Here is a 20,916-nt window from a genome sequence, read left to right as displayed (position 1 = left end):
GTATATACTGCCACAAAAAAGAAAAAGATTTCTCCACTTTCTCTCGGAGTCACAAAAACATCTGTCCCGTTTCTGCTTTCTTTTAAAGCTTCTATTCAGCTGATCAGGAAGAGAGGGGCTAAATGTTTTTTAAGGGATCCGGGGGCTCAATTTGGGGGCTGTGGGCCTTCCCATTACCCTGTGACCGGGTCGAAAGTATCAATCCTCAAAATGCAAATTCTGCCCTCGTCCCCAAACATATCAACTGCAATTTATTCAAAGGAAATTCACCAATCAACCGCCCTAATAAAACGCCAGCCACTCAATCTTGCTGCTGGGGACGGGTGGGGGGTCCCCCTCCCCCGGTCTCGAACGCGAGGTCACCGCGCTTTCAGGGTTCACCTGGAGTGCACCGTGCAACATATGTAATTCAAAGCTATTCTGTCTTTTGTGTGGAGAGTCAAGATCGCTATTATAAGGCATGGCATCAAGCTCCGAGTGAACAGATGACGGAGACTTGTTCAGCGCGTAAACTTTTGACCCCAATTTTTCCTCCTCTTCTGCAGCCATCTCCCTCTCATCTGTCCCAGCCCGGTGAGATATCTGGCCCTCTTGAAACGAAAAAATTGATTTTAACAATGTGCATCTCTCTTGCCATCACGATGATCACTTCCCCAAATTTCATAATTAGAGAAGATGCCAGCGCAAGACCTCAAATGCAATTGTAGCTTCATGATGCTTCCAAAGGGGGAGTGAAAAGATAAATCCAGTAGGCTCCCACTCAAGGCTAATAGAGCTGTAAAATATGCAAATCATTCATTAGCTTTATGGAGCAACCAAAGCAGCCAAAAGTCTTTGTTGGAGGCAACATTTAAAGTTAGACTCCCCCTCTCTCTTTTCCTCTGGTGCAGGATGTTACCACAGGCTCTGTGTCCCTCGGTAAATTCATTTATACGCATTATGCTTATAGGCAACGCCAAGCAAACGTGTCATTAGCGTGAAGGCGCGCGCGCGCGCGCGTGTGTGTGTGTGTGTGTGTGTGTGTGTGATGGTACCGTGGATGTGTGAGCGGTTTCCCTCTCTCTATACAGGAGGGTGACAGTGAACTTGGCCTAAAGCGAGCTCTGCTGGTGGCTCTGAGAGGATGCAGATTTATCTTGGTGCTGTGGCTGACCTCCAGATGAACCTACAGCGCTTCTCTCTCTCTCTCTCTCCCTATATGCCGCACATGGGGCCCTGTCGCAATTTCTCCTTTTGAAATATTGACAAGGATTTTAATTTCCAGATAGTCGCATTCTCAGTGTGTCCTGTTGTATTTTCTGTGCGTCTAAAATCACACAGTAAAGAGTGTAAATCTCTATTTTGTTAAGCTGGTGACTTCTTTACATAACAATGGGCAAATTTGTTAAGCAGTGACCTGAGAGATATAAGCATTATGGTTTGGATTGTTCTGGTGAATTTGCCAATCAGTGCAACTTTCAAAATTGCTCTTTCTGTTGGCTAAAAAAGAAGAAAAAATCAAATCGATACGTTGAGAGTTCCACCTTGTCTGCGCACATCTATTTTCCAAGGTGAACACTCCAGCTTGGGCGGAAATTGATCTTAGACGTTATTTAAAGTTCTACGGCGATAAATACTCTTATTTGTTTTAAGAAATAGCTTCTAGAGAGCATGATATAGGCCTCTGCACCTAAAATAAAACCTTGGTACTGTATTTAAGTTCTCATCTGGCGGACTGTGTCACGTTTGCAAATCAACTTTAAGAAAGCTGGAGAGCCATTTGCTCCACTGTTTTTCTGCCCAAAACCCACAAGACACAAATAGTTTTATACGATTTTTTTCTTTTCTTTTGTCCGTTTTTAAAAAGATATTTCGAGCACGTTTGGGTGAGGAGTTTCAGATTAGAAATGGGCACAAAGAACCACACAGCTTTTAAATGAGGAAAAAATACAAGGTCATAAAAAGAAAAAGAGAAGGCAACGCATCCAAAAATAAATAAAGAAATCAGCAAAAACATTTTGTATTTCCCATTTTCAGTCCATGTTTTTCAGCTTCAGGGTCCACTGGTGGTCTGCTTTGCCACGGCACTGATCGGACAAGAGGTCACCATAAAGCGAGAGTGGCTTTTGAGGGGTCATCTGAACTTTTCAACCCCAAACACAAAACGACGTGGCAGACACAAAACGGAATTCCTCTTCAAAAGTCTGTCCTGTTGCTGTTTGTCCCCATGTTGTGTTTACCTGACACTGTTTACAGCCTGTCCTAAAGCCGTACATGGTGCCAACATGTGGAGCGCAGCTCTCAGCAAAAAAACCCCCCTCCAACTTCCAAAAAGTCATCAGCACATACAGAATTGAGTCAAACGGGGCTAGCTGTAAACCTGTAGGCCTGCATTAGTGCTTAACTTTATCAACTGAAATCTACACACTCCACACACCCCTTGGAAACTTTCTGGCGCACGGTCTGTGAATTCTCCAATGTAATAAAACGACAACAACTCGAAGTTTGTGGGGGTGGAAATGGACACAGAGATAATTACCCAACATGTAAAAATTGATTATGAGTTACACCACAGATGGAGGGAAACAAGTTACTCGGGGAAGGAAGCAATTAAATAGCCATGAACCGGACCCAACCCTGCGCAACATCTGCCGAGACCAGTATTCAGCACTGCACAACTGACAAATTAGTGTAATGGTCTAATAGGGACGGATAGCGGCAGCGAATACAATAATAAGACTGTTTAACACAGGCTGGCTGTTCTCGGGCTACCGGATAGTCTGCAGAAACTTACCCAGAGACGCGGTCCTCATCCTGGAGAGCGTCCGGTCCATACTGACGCAGACTGAGCAATAGAGACGGTCTGTACCGGTCAAGTAACACTTACAGGCTGCAAAGAGAGAGTCAGACGAAGCCTCGCCGTCAGTGCGATTATATGTTATGTGCAATATACTGTCAACTCCCCAAAACCATAAAACTTACTTTAATGGCTACCACGTGACCGTTTATGGCCAGTGAGCCTATCTGGCCGCGCTCCGGATGATTTTTACGATCTAATTCATAGACAAAACCCCCCATTCATTTAGCACCCAAATGTCAGAGAGCCAGAATCGGCACTAATAAAGTTTACAGCTTGAAAAGTCGAGCTGATTCTCCGGGAATAGCCCAGGAGTCTGTGCTCAAGGGGACGCCCGACCCCTGCAGCCGGTTAGTGGCCAAGGACCCCCCCAAAAAAGCCCCCCCAGCTCCACAGCAAGGTGAGTGAAAGCTTTCATTGAAGGGGACCTGTTGAATTCAAGGAGATTTAACTTGAGGAAACTTTGACAAGACACTGTTAGCTTTTAGACAGCAAACTCTGACTCTTCTCTTCCATGCAGCAGCCGTGGCAAAGGCGCAAATGAGTATGGAATAGTTTTACAAAGACGTACACTCACTGTATTGTTGCCGTTCCAGTAGAAAGTTTATTATAATGGCCATCATCATCATCTTCATTATTATTATTATTATTATTATCATTATTATTATTATTATTATAGTATATTCTTGACTTCCAGTCTTTGAAAAACATTTACAAAATGCTAATCACGATGGAGTTATACACATAGGCAATGGGATTTACTGTGGGACCCTCCACATAGAAACAGCTAGAGAAAGCAAAGACAAAAAACACGCTTTTACTAAGATGTTGCGCCCAGGTGAACAACGCAAACAGAAGCTCCTGCAACAAAAAAAAATAACCGAGATACAAGGCACAGCTACTGTACATACAAGACTGAGTCGGCACCTCTGTCCATAAATGTGTTCACAACGCACACAATAACCACACAAGGCTTTACGCGCTCTGCTGGCTCTACTTTTGGAAGCAAGTTATCTGACAAGTTGGTACAATACATCAAACAAATAAATACATACATATACAGTACATACATAGAAAACGAAGGCAAAACACAAAGGCAGCTCGACGTCCAGCCTTTAACAGGCCGTTGTTGTTCTGAGTGCATCACACAACTTTTACTGGATTTATTTGCGGTAGGTAGGTAGGTAGCAATTCAAGCTTTCATGTTTTTATTTCTATTTTATTTCTTTTTTTCGTCTGAACAAGAAATAATTTAAACAAACATTTATTTTCATGTGTTTCTTTTTCCTCTAAATCTAGACAGAACTGTACATAATGCAGTTTTTTTACGCACATAAGCATTACCACGGTGGAAATAAAAAGGAAATAATATTAAGGAATATAATGGGACGGTTGTTGGACATACTCGGGCTCGGTGGGGTGTCCCCTTGTCCCGCACACAGCCCGTTAACAAAGTCTCTGCGCTTCTGGAAGCAGGAGGAGGAGAAGTTGATATGACAATCTTTGTTTTATTTTCATAGTGCTCGCTATCAGGGGTAGAGAGGAGTGAACATCAAGGCCTGTAGCCTCCCCCGCCTGCAGCCGCCATGTTCATGCTCTTCAGCTTGTTGTCTTTCTTCCACTTCATCCTGCGGTTCTGAAACCAGATTTTGATCTGTCTCTCTGAGAGGCAGAGGGCATGGGCTATCTCGATCCTCCGCCTGCGGGTCAGGTATCGGTTGAAGTGGAACTCCTTCTCCAGCTCCAGGGTCTGGTACCGGGTATATGCAGTTCTGGCTCTCTTCCCCTCTGGTCCTGCCAAATCTTTTACAGTAAGAGAGGAGAAAACACGAGATACAGTTCAGATGTTAAAAATAATAGTGCAAAAAAAAAAAAAAAAACTTTTCTTGACTACATCTCCCGCATTTCTTGTGTTACTTACTTGGTTTCTGCAACCAGGACAGGCGTCAAAGTTAGCATACGACTAAGTTTTAAATGACGCTTCATAGAGGCCAAAATCATTAAAAGCAAGAGACTAAGACACACACCTTTTCAACTGCGCCATGCGGAAAGGAATTAACAGTAAAAAGATGCAAAATGTGCGCTATCTGATCATAAAAATAGAGAAAACTTAACAGAAAATGCACATATCCTGCCTATATATCCAACACATTTTTAACTAACTTCATCTTGATGTGTTATGTTATTAAATTAGCCCGTACCTGGTCTATGTTGACACTACTGAAAATTGGTAATACACCAGAACAGGTGAGAGGCGCATATGGCGACACATGCCCCCTTTGAAAGTAAATGCATTCTCTGCTTTTTAAATGATTTATATCATATTTAAATGTAAAATTGACCTGTTCTGTTTATAGTTAAAAAGTCCCTGACTAAGATATAAACATGAAAACACCTTTACCAAACAATAACACAGCGCCAGGTCTCTAAAATCAATACAGGACCGTTGAAAAAAAAGAAAAAAAAGAAAAAAGACGTTTACCATGACTTATATGTAGTTTTCTCATCCACGGATATATCTGAGGCTGTGCTGAGTCGGTGACATTTTGAGGAGTTGTCGGTGCGCTTCCCGCGGGTTTCTCCTCCTCTAGGGGGGAAGCTTTGGACACACAGTCCCGGCTGAGCAGCAGCGTGCCGCCGTTCGAACTCGAGCAAGGGGTCGTTACAGAGTTCTTCACGCCTCGGTGTTGAGACTGACTCTCCGTGACCGGGGACGAGCTGGCGACCGAGGAGCACGGCAGTGGGTCAGGTGGTGGCGATAGAGACGATGTCCCGGTGCTGCTGGCGGACTGGGTGTACCTGACCGGCTCCACCGAGGGTGTCGTTGCCGCTGAGTGACTCGGGGAGTAGCCCTGCGTCCGCTCGTTGCCCACAAAGTGTCCGGTACCGGCCCGTCCGATTGTTAGGTCCATCCCGTTGTAGCCATAGCCGTACCTGCTGGAATGCATGGCTGTGGAGTCTCTGTATTGCTCGTTTTCCGTGCTATGGTTTCCATAATTATGTAACTGGAAGTCCGCGCCATTGGGATAGCGACCGCAGAATGAGTTCACAAAATAGGAGCTCATTTGTTGACAATTCCACCGTTTGCTCGTTGTAGGTATTGTTGTTGTTTTTTATTGTTTTTGAAGGTAAAACAGCATAAACCTGTGTGCTTGATTTGTGGCTCTTATGGTTTAGCGCGTCCTATAGCACCCTTGCACAATTTATGATGAATTATGGAAATGAGTGGGACATGGACTTGATTCTCTCTTACGTAGGCACCCAAATATGGGGTACGGCGGAGAATCACGTGCTTTTGTTGACCAGTCGTAAATCCTGCTTGGTGACCTCCAGAGGTAAACTCGTGCACAGAGGAAATACTGGGTGGGATGTGAGGGTTGCGCGCCTCCATGCGCTCGTGGCTAGGGCAAACTGTGAGGCAGAGCTCCAGTGTTTTGAATTGTCGTCGTGCGCCATCCTCTGGCTCAACTGTTGCACTGCTTGTCTGCGTCGCAATCTGAGGCGTGGGCTCCACACGGGGGTCATTCAGAGGTTAACGACCATTGCGGCAAAAACCAACGGGCCCCTAAACAATACAACAAGTGACATGCTGAGAGTGCAATCTCTGCGAGGAAAGTGTACAGAAATAATTCGATCAGAATCTGTTGTGCATGTTATGATAGGCGATGAGTGCAAATAGTCTGCGCAGTTAATAGAATAAAAGCCCATTCAAAACAGAGTTTTTTTTCCACACTCTTTTCTTCTAATCATAAAGCAAGTGAACAAGCACTCATGTGGGAAAAGACTAATGAATAAATGTTTGGGGGAAAGATAAAAGCGAAGCACCACGTTGTCGAATAATATGACAAAGAGTGCCATTCAAGGCCTGTCCTTCACGCCACACCGAAGAATTATAACTTTAAATATAGGCTATATATGAAGACACGTAAATACACGTTACTGTCTAATGCAGGCTGTTTAGAATCTAACGATTCCAAACAATAAGCCCCAAGATGATATTATAAGCTTTTTGCATGTGACCCGCACTTTATTACGCTCTCGTTTCAAGGCGAATCATCGCTCAGATTGACTTTTAAGCAGTCAGTATGTTACTAAATTGCAGTTTTAGTTTTTTTTTATGTTTGCGAGATATCAACACAAGATCGAGAACATCAGGGCTCTCTCAATGAAGCGGATACACAATGTGGAGTTCTCTGCAGTCACTCTGCAATGTAAAGAAACAAAAGAGACATTTGAAATCAGAAATAATCGAAAAGGGAAGGGATTGATGGATAAAACGAAGCCAATGCATTTGAAATGTCTAATGATGTGAAATAACCATAATGTTCAGATAATAATTCGTATTTTTAGTTTCTGTGCTGTAATCGACTGTTTAACAGGAGGCTACAAAGAGGCAGCATCCCATGGTTTTGTGTTCCTTCTCTTCCACTTCCAAAAAAAAAAAAAAATCAGTTGTCTAATCGATCGATTATAATACAGCACTGAGAAAAAGTAAAGATGATTGATTATCAAAAATGTTTTAAAAAATATCAAGTCGTTTGACGATTTTATGTTTAAGAAAATCATTTTCTATATATACACGTTTAAACGGCGATATCTCTCCAGTATTCTGGCCGTTGCACTTATTTGCAATGTAATGTAAAAGTGTAAATCTGCTATAGTCCATGTTATTTTGAGCAGGATTAGAAAAACATGAAGATCCGCACAGAGCCAAGTTTATACACGGAGCCTGAATGGAGGCATGGCGCCTCGTCCAGTGCTCTCCGTTTGGTGTTCTCCTTGTGGAATTTTTATGGCACCTCCGTCTCTCGAAGGAGCGACTTGTCCTCTGCTTCCCCTCTAACATGCCATTTCTCCAGAGCAGCCCCTTTACCCAGCACAAGCCCAATCATGTATTACTGACAAAAACAGCGAGATATAGATTATTTATTCTGTCCTAGGTATGTGTACCCTTTGCGGTAACAGACCCCCAGAAGGCACAACATGAGGAAGGGTGAATACCGGCCTCCCACATCCAGCGGGCCCACAGTAAGAGAAGACCTACGGAGTGAGTGTGTATTGGCTAAATAGACATGCTCCAACAGCTGATTTATGGCTGGCCAATGGCAACAAAGTTCCCACGAAAATGATTTCCCTCAGCCGAGCGAGGGACACACCCAGGAGGAACTAAATAAGGACCCAAAAAAAAAAGAAAAAAAAAAAAAAAAAAAAAAAAAAAAGGAAAAAGGAGAGGAAAGGAATGAGTGCGCCCTGGTGTCAAGCGTGTCTTTCTGGGAACGATGGGACCACTGCCGCAGGAAAAACAGGAGGGCAGTGCACTCTGCAGGCGCCCTCACAGACTAGCACTCCTCAAATCTTCATTTATGCCTGCCTAAATATCATTACGCACGGCTGAAACACCGCTCACAGTGGCCTCGGTGAGGATAATTATGACTTTATATTATTGTAGAGCACCACGAACAGAGCAATTGTCAAATTAATAGTAGCGAAAACACTCTTTACCACAGAAAGAGTTTTACACTCGAGGAAACAGCAGTCAAAACATATACAGCCAACAACGTTTTAACACCACATCGATGTAAAACCAGTACTTTTTTTCTTTTTTTTTTGTTACAAAGAAACAAACGGATAAGAATCAATCTTACACGCAAAAATATGCAAACTGGACACTGATCATTAAACTGGCTGCATATGACTATGCATTCACCTTTGAACGATTGATATCTTGCAAAAGAAATCTCTCCATGCATTGCATTTTAGATCTTCCGAACTTGGTTGCTCGGCCGACTCATAATTTATAGCACGACAAAGATCACTGCAGAGTTACAATAGGCCTGTAGTATATCAGGCTCTCTGACTGACTGCGCTTTATGTAGTAAGGATGCGCAAACACAAAGCGCGAAATAATCATTGCAAGGAGAACTGTTTGATATTTTAAAACTTAATTGATAGGGACGTTCCTGTGTAAGTCAGAGGTCATTAAAATGGTAAAATAATCTCGTTTAGTTCAGTGAAAATGATCACATTTTATCAAGTCAGTGTACGGTCACACATGCACACATATGAAGCACATAACTTTGAAGCATTCTGCCTGAACACAGAGATAGAACAACCCGCTGTCATTCCCATGTCTGGCTGGAAATAGAGGTCGACTTGTGCAGCGTCCCTTTGCAGAAAAACAGGCAGAGCTGCAAACCACAACACCCCCAGTGTCTCCACAGGAGGGCGTCAAAGAGCACATCATTTGGCCACAGTCCACCCAATGAATTTTGCAGCCGAAAGCCCATCCCAATTCAAATCCAACAACAAACAAATAAGGTCCTGACAGCATGCAAAAGCCAGCAAGAAGATCAGGACAGTAGCAACAGCGGTATTAAAGGTGATCAAATTCTTTTTCAGACGGATCATATTTGCCACGTAGCATCGGTCATCCACACCATAACAACAATAACACAGGATTTAAACCTCCGCATGTTTAAAGAAAAAACAAATGAGGCGTAATGTTAAAAAAAAAAAAAGTTTATATATTGTCGAAGCTGCTTACGCTGCTTATTGATCAAAGAGTAAACACATGCAAGTGTCAGTGGTCTTACCTTGTGAAGGTTTCTGCTTGTAAACACGGGGGGTGAGGTAGAGGGAGGTGGCAGGTGCAGACGGCCAGGAACGAAGGGAAGGATCCGAATCAGTCCCCGGACGGAAACTGGGGCTCCCGGGGGTCAGTGACGCACCGGGGCTCCTTCCACTCATCTTGCCAAAACGTGTCAGGAGAACGACAACAGGGCACCCAAACGATCCAGTCATGTCCAACACAACGCTCCTGCGTTTGCCCGACCGAGAGAAAAGTCCAAACTCCAAAAAAAAAAAAAAAAAGACGTAGAAGGTCGCCGATGGAAAGAGCCGCGTGGAAGCCGGAGACCGTTAAATGAAAGGCTGCTCTATTCCGCTATTGGAAATTATATATAAAAAGTTCATGTTCATGGCTCCCTGCCACGTGACAAGCTGTGTCCAATAGGAAGACGAGCCGGGTCGTAAAGTTGTATTGCTATGTTGTAAATTTTCATAAACAACAACGGATTTATGACCCAGCGCTGGAGGGAGAGACGGGGGGGGGGGGGGGGGCAGGTCACCGTCAGGCGCCATCTTACAGAGGGAAGAGGGAATGCAGAGTTCAACAGTAATTTCCCTTCATCTGCAGCCTGCCCCATCTCGCATCCTCATAGCTCACATTCCCCAGCTCCACTGTTTACCTAAGTCTCATAATGGACTGCAGCATTCATTACATGTAACCTCATATTGACCACGGCGAGCGGCACTTAGTGACTCTGAGCTACATATTATCACTCCACCGGCGCGTAATTGCTGTGATTATCCTCATGTCTGTCGTGGTGCAATGCAATGCAATGCAAGCAGGCAGACGGGTGAAAGCTAATTGTTCTTGTTTACAGAATCAAGACATCCCCAGAGCTTTAAGACGTTTTGTATTTATTTGTTCACATATTAGTTAGAATTCACATTGAAAACGTGGGCACTGAATCTAAATATGTCACAGTATTTGCACATGTTGGATTACAATAGTTTATTCATTTTACGCTAAAAATAAGATGAAATGTAATGCCGTCTGAATAAAAGTGCATGCATTTATTGTTGGCATTCACAAACACGTATTTAAAATTTTGTGCCTGATAAATCTGCCGAAATGAAATTGAACATTTTACTGTACACGGCTAAGACTTGAAAACTTAAACGTTAGGGTGTCTCCTTTTTACAGTATAATAAGCAAGTTGGCTTTCTAGGAATATGAGGTAGGTTGCACAAGTTCATCCGCAAAAACAAATATTTCTGTCACTCCTGGGATGGGTAGAGGCTCAGTAAGTATTGAAAACAGGCATATTGACATTGTGATAGCCTCAGCAGTGATAATAAAATAACAAAACGATACAGTGGTACATTAGCGGAAATCTACAGAAGCACCTAAATCACAGTTGGAAGCGTTGAACTAACAAAACATTCACTTTTAATTAGCCTTTATTCAAAGTAAGGCACATTTGCGCAAGATGTTGTATTTGTTCCCTTCAGAAAATACAACCGTCTGTGGAGAAAATATATTCGAATAAGGTGGAAGATATCAATTAACATTTGTTTCAACCTGCGTTGAATCGCTTGTGTTTTTAGGTAGTTTTTCGTTAAGGAATGTTGATCCAGCAGTGCACTGAGGTTAAATTACATATCGTGTTGCAGATATAAAAATATAGTTTAGATAGGTAGTTAATGTCGCTATTCATTTCATGCGGAGCCTTTTATGCAGTTTGGAGTTTAAATGTGAAATACAGCCTACTGTTAAATGCTTATCACATAATTGCCTTCAGCTGTCATTCAGTTGATCAGCCTACAAAGCTATTAGTGCATGAATGTACGTGAGAATTAAGCATCTCAGATATACCTCTAACCCACACTAAACCCGTGCGTTTCTCGCATTTCATGCTCTGCCCGTCTGTCTCTTTCGTTACTTCGCAGCCGTTTCTGTCGCCAAACCGACGCTCGGGGTGTCTCCAGCTCTGGGCTCTCCGGTCTCTGACACCGCCTGAATATCACCCTCCTTCTTCCCTGGAGGGATCGTCACCGGCTCCTCCTTGTTGTCTTTCTTCCACTTCATCCTGCGGTTCTGAAACCAGATTTTGATCTGTCTCTCTGAGAGGCAGAGGGCATGGGCTATCTCGATCCTCCTCCTGCGTGTCAGGTACCGGTTGAAGTGGAACTCCTTCTCCAGCTCCAGGGTCTGGTACCGGGAGTAGGTCTGCCGCCCCCGCTTTCGGCCTGGATCTGTGGAAGAAAAGAGGCGCTAGCTCCATATAACTTGGATAAAATTGGTATTTTTTTTTATTGCTTGTATGAAATATAATGCTGCTCTTAATTAAAGTGGTGTTGAATCTGGTGCAGACAATAAAAACTTGCAGTTGAAGTCATTCTGGGACTCGTTCATTTATTTGTGATTGCACAATTAATTAATTAATTGTGGTTCATATTTCTACATTGCCCCCTACCCACACACACACACACACACACACACACACACACACACACACACACAAAATTCAATAGGGGATTTTTTTTTTTTCTTCTCTGCTTCTATTTAAAGCAGTCCTGCTGGGATCTTTGGCGCATGCCTCCTTTGATACTCTGCATGCCTTTCCAATTAAAAGCCAGTGTCGTTCTGCGCACCGAAGGGGCCATAAGTAATTAGATTACAGGCCAAACACCTTCTCCTTCGAAATGATAACAAATGCTAATGTTTCAAATTGCTTGCATTCTAAATCCACTTGACTTTTTTATGCAACCGACAATAGTGGTGCATATTGATCCGGCAATGTATACGGACGAGTTTCAGAAAATACCATATAGCCTCTGCAGTGCAGACCCAATTAGAAAGGAGCTGTGGAGTGCAAGAGAACTGATTTACACAACAGGCCGGTCTTTTTTACAACCACAAAGGGGAGAAGAGGCTATAAGAGTAATAGGAGTGCAGAGAAAACCCCCAGCGGCAAGGTCTCTGCGTACTGAACACTCAGGAGCGCTGGCCAAATGAATTTATGGCTGCAGAACTCATTAGTTGCGCAATAAAAGTTTTACGATTCTTTCCATGCAACACCAATGGCTTCACGAAATTAATTGAACCACTAACGGCCAGTGGAAGCACCCCAATGTTTTGTAAAAGCATTGACCTGAGGGCTTTGAAATAGCAGATAAACGGCACGATCAGCACATACCTGATGCTCTCATCCAGGGGTACATCCGGTATTGTTTGTCCGGCGGCGAGGTGAGAGGTCCCGGCTCCGGATGGTAGCAGCTGTCGCTGAACAGGCGGCTCTGGTCAAACAGGCTGCAGTGCAGTGTGTGCGCGTCCTGGCCCTGGCCATAGCCCGAGGTAAGCATGGGGCGGCTCTGGTATACTGCATTATTAACGCTGTAAACCCCAGACAGGGACGGTGCAAACGCGATGGCCGCAGCAGTCCGAGCCGAGCCATAGTCCTCTCCACTGGGTCCAATACTGCAAGACGCTCGCTCTGCGTTTGGGAAGAGAGAACTGGCCGCAGTATATTTGCTAAGAAGACCGTCCACATAATAAGAACTCATATTTTTTCTCTCTGATTTGTTGGCCCAGAATCCTCAGTGTCGTTTTTACGAGGTAGTGTGATATATGACAGCAATACACCCTAGATTTACACCAAACCCCATTTTTACTCTCGACCGAGGAACTCACCCACGTGATTCGGGCCTGGCCGATCTCATCCAATCAGCAGGCAGACACGGATTTCATGATGGCGCAGGACTGCAGAGAGGGATTAACACTTCACACACACACAAACACATACATACATACATATACACACAACCCAGAGTAACTCACACAATCCCGGTGATCAAGAGGTAATTTATGCAAATTGAGGTCATGTTTACAACACTTATTTTACTGATTTACGAATAATGGTCTGTCTAAAACCTTTACTTTTTAATTTCATGTATTTTCGCGGAAAACTTTTAGCCTTATAGGTTTAGAGGTGCTTATCTAAACTCACTCAGTAACAGGTTACACTAATATATAGTAACTAATAATAACTGGCTATAATATCTATTATCAAATAAAATAATTATTCCAACAGAAAGTTATTTTGTTGTTGTTTCTCTTGCGTTTTAAAACAGTATGTTCATACAGTCTCATGTTATTATACATATGTATTTGTATATATATAAACGTGTGTGTGTGTGTGTGTGTGTGTGTGTGTATGCGCGCGCGCGTGCGTGTGTGTGTGTGCGTGCTTGCCTGCGTGCGTGCGTGCGTGTGTATACTGCAATACTTTGAATATCTTAGGCATCAGTATCACTAGTGCAAATAATCCACGCTGTATATTGAGACATTCTATTTATTTCCTGTTTGGATTGATCGCCATAGTTTTATGTGCACTAAAACTGGATTTACGAGGTGAGAGTTTGGCAGGGATAAAATAAAACATGCTCTAATTGCAGTTGCAAATAACAGCTATAATATTACTGCTACTACTACTACTACTACTAATAATAATAATAATAATAATAATAATAATAATAATAATAATGACTAATTATTTTCACTGGTTAAAATTAGTAACAAATTAGCAGAAAGCTTGTCCACAATGAACATACATAAAGACAAAAGATAAAAGAAACAAATAGTAGTGCTGCTACTACTATTATGATGATGATGACGATTAATAATAATAATAATAATAATAATAATAATAATAATAATAATAATACACCATTAATTCGTTATATTCTTTGCTAATCTGCAAAACCATTGATTTGAACTGTACAGCAGCCGGTTATGTTTTTCTTATTGTAATTTAAATTAAACGCTGGAAAGGTGCAGCTCAGTTAGTAAATGAAAATTGACATGTTCTACATACAGAAATGCTATGAGGAAACCCGTTCACATTTCATCTAGTCTTACTACGTCTAGTCTACTGCATTTGAACAAGTTAAAATGAAAGCCATGTAAAAACATCCCAGAAGGAAAAAACACTAAACAAAGATCCTCTATCTGGGGTTAGAAGCAGTAATCCAGCGCTCGCTGCATGCAGCTGTTTTATTCCAGAGGCGCAGCTTCTGCACTGAGACTGTAAAAAGGTGTGAAATAATTTTGCTGGACTCTTAAAATGTTACTACAGTTTGTTCCCCGGTGCAGGTTCATTAGGGACGAGTATTAAAAGTGGTGGGGTGATGTTGTGGAACAGTGTCGCCACCCTCCGGGGGCTTGCAGGGACTGCATGATGGGGACGCGTCAGTGTGCAGGCGTTTCTCTTTTCGGCTGCATTTCGGGATAAAATGTCAAGATAAGAGTAAGAGAAATGACGCTCAAAAGGTAACTTTTGTGTCTTCGGTTATGATTTTAAGCAAAGCTGTCTACAGACACACTTGTCCAGATGTATTTCGAAAAAGCATCCTATATAGGCCTGCCACTGTGTTTGAAACTATCTGCTGGCTTTATTGCTCCTTCTCCTTTAGGACGAGTCCAGCAAAGGAGCAGAGGGCGGAAGGTTCCCAGGTAGAAACAAAGGATCGCTCCAAATGACCGTGAGTCCTGCGCGTCCCCGTCGGGGAGAATCCAATAAAGCTGATCATTTCCGCTCGGCCTTTTGTCCAGAGCGCAGTCTCACAGAAAGAGAAGGGAAAAAAACAAATGGGTGCCATTCTGGAAACGGCCTAATTGTGTCTGAACGGCCATAAAGCCATTAAAACTGGAATGCCAGACAGTATAGCAGACCAGGCGTTTTATTGCACTGTCTCTGGTGGAGTCTTTGAAGTTTGGGTCCATCTGCGTCCCCTAACGCGTCACAACAGCACTCCAGTTGGACTTAAGTCCGCCTTACCTTCTAACTACAATCATCTATCCGTTTCTGTGCAGCCTTTAAGGCGAACTAAATGACCTGGTGTATCTGACAGAGCCGTGAATGGCCCCGATCCACCATCTGACTTAACAGCTAGCTCACATTGGATTTGCTGCTTCTCGTATTTTCTTTTCTGTCTTTGTGCCAAATATTTTCTCCAACGTGCAGAGACTTGAAGCGGCCTCAAAAACGCAGAGGCCATATTTAAAACTAGACCTCTTTGATATACTATTTGAGCTCACGTTGCGTTTAAAATCCAATATTGTGTTATATTTCACCATATTTACTTAAAAAACCTCAGTTCTCGAATTAAATTGATGTTATGCAGATTGGCGCAGATGACGGCGCTTTAGGCTGAGCGGCCTTGTCATATCTGAGCTGAACAGGAACACATTCGGCTGCATTATTTTGGGCTTCAGCTGTTGAAGTCCTCGATGTCTTTTTTTGTTTCGTGTCCTCTCGCCTCGCAGCGCTTTGCACCCCATAAAAGGTTATAGCGGTAATTGTCTTTTATGGCTGTATACAGCTAACAACATCCTCTGCCAAGACACAGCTCTGTCCCCAATCCAGAAACACACACACACACATACACACACTTACACATACACACACCTATAGGTGTGTGCGTCAGCTGTATGCGTTTTAATTTGTGTGTGTGTGTGTGTGTGTGTGTGTGTGTGTGTGTGTGTGTGTGTGTGTGTGTGTCTTGAAAATTGAAATGCATGAAAATATTGACAAAAACATGTCAACATGTGTTAATTTGTGCGACGGTCAAATATCAAATTATATCTGTATATTTTCATATGTACTTTTGTGCACGTGTGTGTGTGTGCGCGCGTGTGTGTGTGTGTGTGTGTCAAGTTGACAGCAGGAACCGCCATATTTTTCGCACCAATAAAGACATTTTGTGCAGCAAAAATTCGTGAATTCAGACATCATGACAGCACAGACTGTAATTCATTTCGGAGTGAGGCTAGAATGAAATAAGAACGTAACGTGCATGCATTCGCAGATATAATTTGTTTTATTTAATAAATAAAGTACAAATTACATTTGTGAACCAAAAGTCAGACGGTCAGCAGACCGTGAGGTATTCAATAAGTAGCCTACAGTGTTTATTTTAATTTTCTCCCACTAACAAACGTTATACTTTCAAAATGTTACTCCCTGAAATTCATAGTTAAGCATCTAATGCAAGCAAACCTACTCTAATCCGTCATCGAAAAAAAAAAAAAAAGGGTTATTGTAGGTAGTTGAAAGACATAGGTAGTCAATCGTGTCATGTAATATAGCGCCCATAACATCTTATAATTTAGTTTTAGCCTATAGCATTTTCTGAAGAGGCTTTCTGAGATTTATGCACCTACTTCAAAACGCGATCTGTCTGTTTTCTACGGCTCCAATGTGAGATTCAAACTCATGGTCATCATAGTTCTAGCAGTGAGGGAGAAACAACGATAAAAGTCATACATTTTACAAACTATACGCTCAGGTGACTCTGAGACAGACAACAAATAGAGCTACAAACCAGAACACACACAGCTAGAAACATCCATACACAAACAAGCACAGGGACCAGGCCAACTAATACACAGAACGAGGTATTATGTTAAATCAACATAAGAAAAGAATACATTTAAAAATAAAAACAGTGGGCACTGTTAAAATTGTGCAATAGGCTATAAAGGTAGTCGCATCAAACTGAAGCCCAACATGCTTTTTTTTTTTTTTAACAAGACAAATAAGCCTAGTAGCTTCTGTTATATAGAACAATAAGACAATGAAGTTTTAAAAACAAGGTCCAGCAGAGTTAAGAGCTCCCGCACACAAAGCTCGCTAACAGCCTAAATACTGTGAATCTACGCTTCAGTCACTCATCTTTCGGTGCGCCGTCTTTATTAAATTTCTTCATCTTCATCCTGCGGTTCTGGAACCAGATTTTAACCTGTCTCTCGGTGAGGTTTAACAGCCTCGCCACCTCGTACCTACGGTCCCTGGTCAGGTAGGTGTTAAAGAGGAACTCTTTCTCCAGCTCCAGGATCTGGTGTTTGGTGTACGGACAGCGCTTTTTTCTCGTGGCACTCGCGTGGAGCCAGTTGGACACTGGGTTATCTGGAAAGAGTGGGGTGGTGTGAGGGCCCGGTACCGAGTGACCAGATGTAGAAACAAACATCACTCATTAAAAAAAAAGAAGAAAAAAAAAAAAGAAAAAAAAAGTTATATATTCTCATATATAGAGAGATAGATGAGAAACATAGTCTACGCATGTAAACGCATCCAAATTCAACTTCCCCCTATTTCTTTCTCGTGCTCACTTTCACTTTAAAAGCTGCAAAGGTTATCTAATATAGCAATGGGAGCTGGGCCATTAACAGTCCCCATAAGGAAATGGCACGTTCAGAATGGCATCTGTTCAGACGCGCACCCCCATCACGTACCCCAATCCTCACAGCTTTATGCGGTATAAATAGTAGGGTATAAACAAACAGGACTGCAGCGACTTACTTGGATCGAGGCCCGGTTTCTCCTCAGATTCCCCGCTCATGTCCCCTGCCTGGCCGGACTGTACGTCCTTTTCCACCGGTGATGCCGTCGCCACCGTCCCGTTGGCGTAATCAGAGAGCAGCAGCGCCGTGTGGGAGCTGGGCAGCGCACCGTCAGCTCGCGTCCCCAGACCCTCCGGTTTGATTCCGTAGTGATGGGTCGTCGGTAATCCGGCCATGGGCAGGGAACCGGACATGGGCTCCAGCAGCCACGACTGATAGCGGGTATCTGTATCTGCACTGACCGGGCCTTGGGGATGCCCATAGTGGTGATGATACACAGAGGAGACGGTGCCTGGGAACTGAGCTGGAACGTGGCTCCATGACGGCCCGAATACTGGCGGTTTGGACGGGAAGGTGCAGGTTCCGAGCTCGCTGTGGTCGCCGATGGAGGCGGACTGTCTTGCGTGCTGGAGCCCAGGACCGGAGGGGTATCTCGGCGCAGAGAGCTCCTCGCTCTCGGGCAGAATGAGGGAATCGACGTAGTAACTAGTCAGTGTTCCGGATGTCGACATGGCAGAAAAATTGTACGTTCACATGTACGCAGTCATACAACAGATACATGCAAAAGCAAAACGCGCGCACACACACCACACACACACATACACACGCAGTAAACCCAGCCTCACAAAATAACAATGTGGAGAAATCAAGTAGCAACTTGGCCCCACAGAGAACTACAGTGGGCTAGTAGTGAGGAGTCAGGCTGCCATGCCATTGGGTAGCAGACACACGTGATCATAAAGGCTGAACAATAAAGGATAAATCAATCCCTTTGGTCATTAAATACTCACCCGCTCTCCTATAACAACCTCTAGTTTTAAAGCTAAGAATTATCAAGGTATGAGTTAGATCTGCTATCTGTAAAACGGAAAATATGAATGACTGAATAAAAAAGCCATTTACAGCATGTTACCCTACTGCTGCTGTGAAAACCCCTTCTTGGTTATCCAAAACGATACAGTATGTTTTTGGAAACCTTATTTTACGAGCTACTTTATAGGACACGTAAGCACCCTACCATTGCTGCTCACCAAAACATATTTTAACCACCACCGTATTAAAGAAACGTAGCCGCTCCAAGCTGAAACAACGTGTGCACCTCAAATTCACAACTACAGATTACACTCTTTATTATTTTGCTCTTTTTCGGCTCTATCAGACATCTTCCAATGTCCGCATATGTTCTTTTTTTTTTGCTTCAAGCATTTAACATATTTTACAGACAAAAATGACACACCAAACGAGATGCGGGTCCCATCTTACCTTAGATTAATTTATTTTCACGTTAACATTTAGAAAGACAAGATAGTTAAGAATATACGTATAATGCGTTATGGTCTTATTTTTCTACAATAACCACATTCCGTGATGTAGACATGGACATTTCTCATCATGTAGAGATTTCACGACGAATATTTTGAAGCTACATCTCTAACATCCAGTAATCCACTTAATATCATACGCACAGATTTAACGAGGATAATATGGGACTGCTACTCTCATAGTTGACAAAGAAATCAATAAACATGAGGATATTTCTGCAGATTGAAAAATATTTTATTTTGAAAATTCTTGTAAACAGATTAACAACAAGGTTGAGTTTATTTCCAACTTTGTTTTGTTAGTTGCACTTTAGTTAGTTCATTTCTGTTTTCGGCTATAACTGCGGTCTAAGAGCATTTAACAAATAAAATAAAACTAACATTTAGTGACTGCACGTTGTGAAATAGAAACTAATAGGTGCGTTACCAAATGACGGCAGAAATAGAAAATAAATTTAAAAAATAAATAAAAAAAATCCCACAATAGCAGATTGAAACGCGCAAATGAAGCTGAATAAATCTTGTTTGTATGTATTATTCGCTCACTGAATTGAAGCAGATAGACAAATATTTATTAAATATTTCCCAAATAACAAACTGATGGCGGACCCCGGTTTCCCCGTGCTAAACCTGCCGTCTAACCCGTTGATTATTTACACCGCCGTTATCACTTGTATGGGCCTCTATACGCCGCTATCATCACTGCCATCAACAAATTAACTCGAACGCCTGTTTGCAGCGTGTGCCTCGGTGTATCGTTACACTTAAATAGGGCTAAAAATATGCTTAATGTGGTGCCTGTGGTTTCCTCCTTTTAAAATGAAATGGTGCGAGGAGTGGCAAATACAACGGTACGTTTAATATACAAGGAGTGATTGAGACTGTAAAATGTAACAAATAAATAAACTTAATTAATTGATAAACACTAAGAAAATTCCGCGTTGGATGTGTTGACGTGAAAAGAAATTGATACAAATCGAATTGGGGGTTTGTCCAAATTCGTCAAGTTTCAATGAGCACAAAACGTATTTTGCAGAAAATACATTGAAGGATCACAAAATTCACAGTATATTGAGAATGTGTGCGTATTACAGAAAGAAATAACTTAAAGCTAGCGCGGATTGGACTGAATGTGGTGGCCTTGTGCGCATCCATAATATCCTAAATCTCAGCTCACATTGCAGATCACGTCCACAAAGCAGCAACCTTGAGTCCTCACACATTACGCTGCGTGTTTTATTTATTACCAGCAAATAAACGTAGAGCTTGGCCAACACCCCACAAGGCCACAGGCAATTCAACACGCAGGAATACTCTTACTATTGCATTTAGAAGAGGAGCACAGAGGGGGGGGGAAAACGCACAAGCTGTCCATAATGTGCATTTTAGTTCCAAGCTATCACCTCACTGGTACTTGCGCATTATTTGGTCAACAGACTTCAAACAAGCCGAGGGGGGAAAGGAGCGGCTGTGCGCCTATTTGTGCACTAAAAGTTAGAATAGACAAACACCTTCAGAGCAGGAAAAGACGCCACTATGCCAATGGCTCTCAGGCTGTAAACCTAAATCAGGGTGTTTTTTCACCCAGTTTACCGCAGGGGCTATTCACTTCTTTTGCCTCTGCAGATAACAGCCTGTCTGGCGGATCTAAATATCGCCATAAAGCCCTTCCCCTCCTTTTGTCTGAGCCACTATTGCGCAGCGGAAGCATCCGGTCTCATTGCCCACGGAGGTCGCTGTTGCCCCATTCACCTTCCCCTTCCCCTCCACTGCAGTGGTCGTAACCGAGG

The 20,916-nt window shown here is 42.8% G+C and overlaps 3 protein-coding genes across 3 annotated transcripts; all 3 read right to left on the bottom strand.

The window, feature by feature from the left end:
- Positions 1-4,388: 4,388 nt before the first annotated feature.
- On the bottom strand, positions 4,389-5,901 carry hoxa5a (homeobox A5a). The gene is made up of 2 exons (XM_076755049.1): positions 5,319-5,901; positions 4,389-4,639 (listed from the first exon to the last, which is right to left on the bottom strand). The coding sequence occupies exons 1-2, from the start codon at positions 5,899-5,901 to the stop codon at positions 4,389-4,391; spliced, it is 834 nt and encodes a 277-aa protein (XP_076611164.1).
- Positions 5,902-11,339: 5,438 nt separating this feature from the next.
- Positions 11,340-12,967, bottom strand: LOC143335573 (homeobox protein Hox-A7-like). Its single transcript, XM_076755105.1, has 2 exons — positions 12,601-12,967; positions 11,340-11,656 (listed from the first exon to the last, which is right to left on the bottom strand). The coding sequence occupies exons 1-2, from the start codon at positions 12,965-12,967 to the stop codon at positions 11,340-11,342; spliced, it is 684 nt and encodes a 227-aa protein (XP_076611220.1).
- Positions 12,968-17,128: 4,161 nt separating this feature from the next.
- Positions 17,129-18,316, bottom strand: hoxa9a (homeobox A9a). The gene is made up of 2 exons (XM_076755059.1): positions 17,764-18,316; positions 17,129-17,370 (listed from the first exon to the last, which is right to left on the bottom strand). Exons 1-2 carry the CDS (start codon positions 18,314-18,316, stop codon positions 17,129-17,131), a joined length of 795 nt encoding a protein of 264 aa, XP_076611174.1.
- Between the last annotated feature and the right edge of the window lie 2,600 nt (positions 18,317-20,916).

This window comes from Chaetodon auriga, chromosome 17 (assembly GCF_051107435.1).
Source record: "Chaetodon auriga isolate fChaAug3 chromosome 17, fChaAug3.hap1, whole genome shotgun sequence".
NCBI lineage: Eukaryota > Metazoa > Chordata > Actinopteri > Chaetodontiformes > Chaetodontidae > Chaetodon > Chaetodon auriga.
The sequence above is the reverse complement of the archived record's forward strand: the minus strand, read 5'-3'. Positions and strand labels throughout refer to the sequence as shown.

Coding starts and splice junctions, on each gene's coding strand:
- LOC143335573 (XM_076755105.1), bottom strand. CDS start 12,967: ATGAGTTCTTATTATGTGGACGGTCTTCTTAGCAAATATACTGCGGCC. Junction 11,657..12,600: donor CCCCTGGATGAGAGCATCAG/GTATGTGCTGAT, acceptor TTTCTTCCACAG/ATCCAGGCCGAAAGCGGGGG.
- hoxa9a (XM_076755059.1), bottom strand. CDS start 18,316: ATGTCGACATCCGGAACACTGACTAGTTACTACGTCGATTCCCTCATT. Junction 17,371..17,763: donor GAAACCGGGCCTCGATCCAA/GTAAGTCGCTGC, acceptor CACTCTTTCCAG/ATAACCCAGTGTCCAACTGG.
- hoxa5a (XM_076755049.1), bottom strand. CDS start 5,901: ATGAGCTCCTATTTTGTGAACTCATTCTGCGGTCGCTATCCCAATGGC. Junction 4,640..5,318: donor AAAACTACATATAAGTCATG/GTAAACGTCTTT, acceptor TTACTGTAAAAG/ATTTGGCAGGACCAGAGGGG.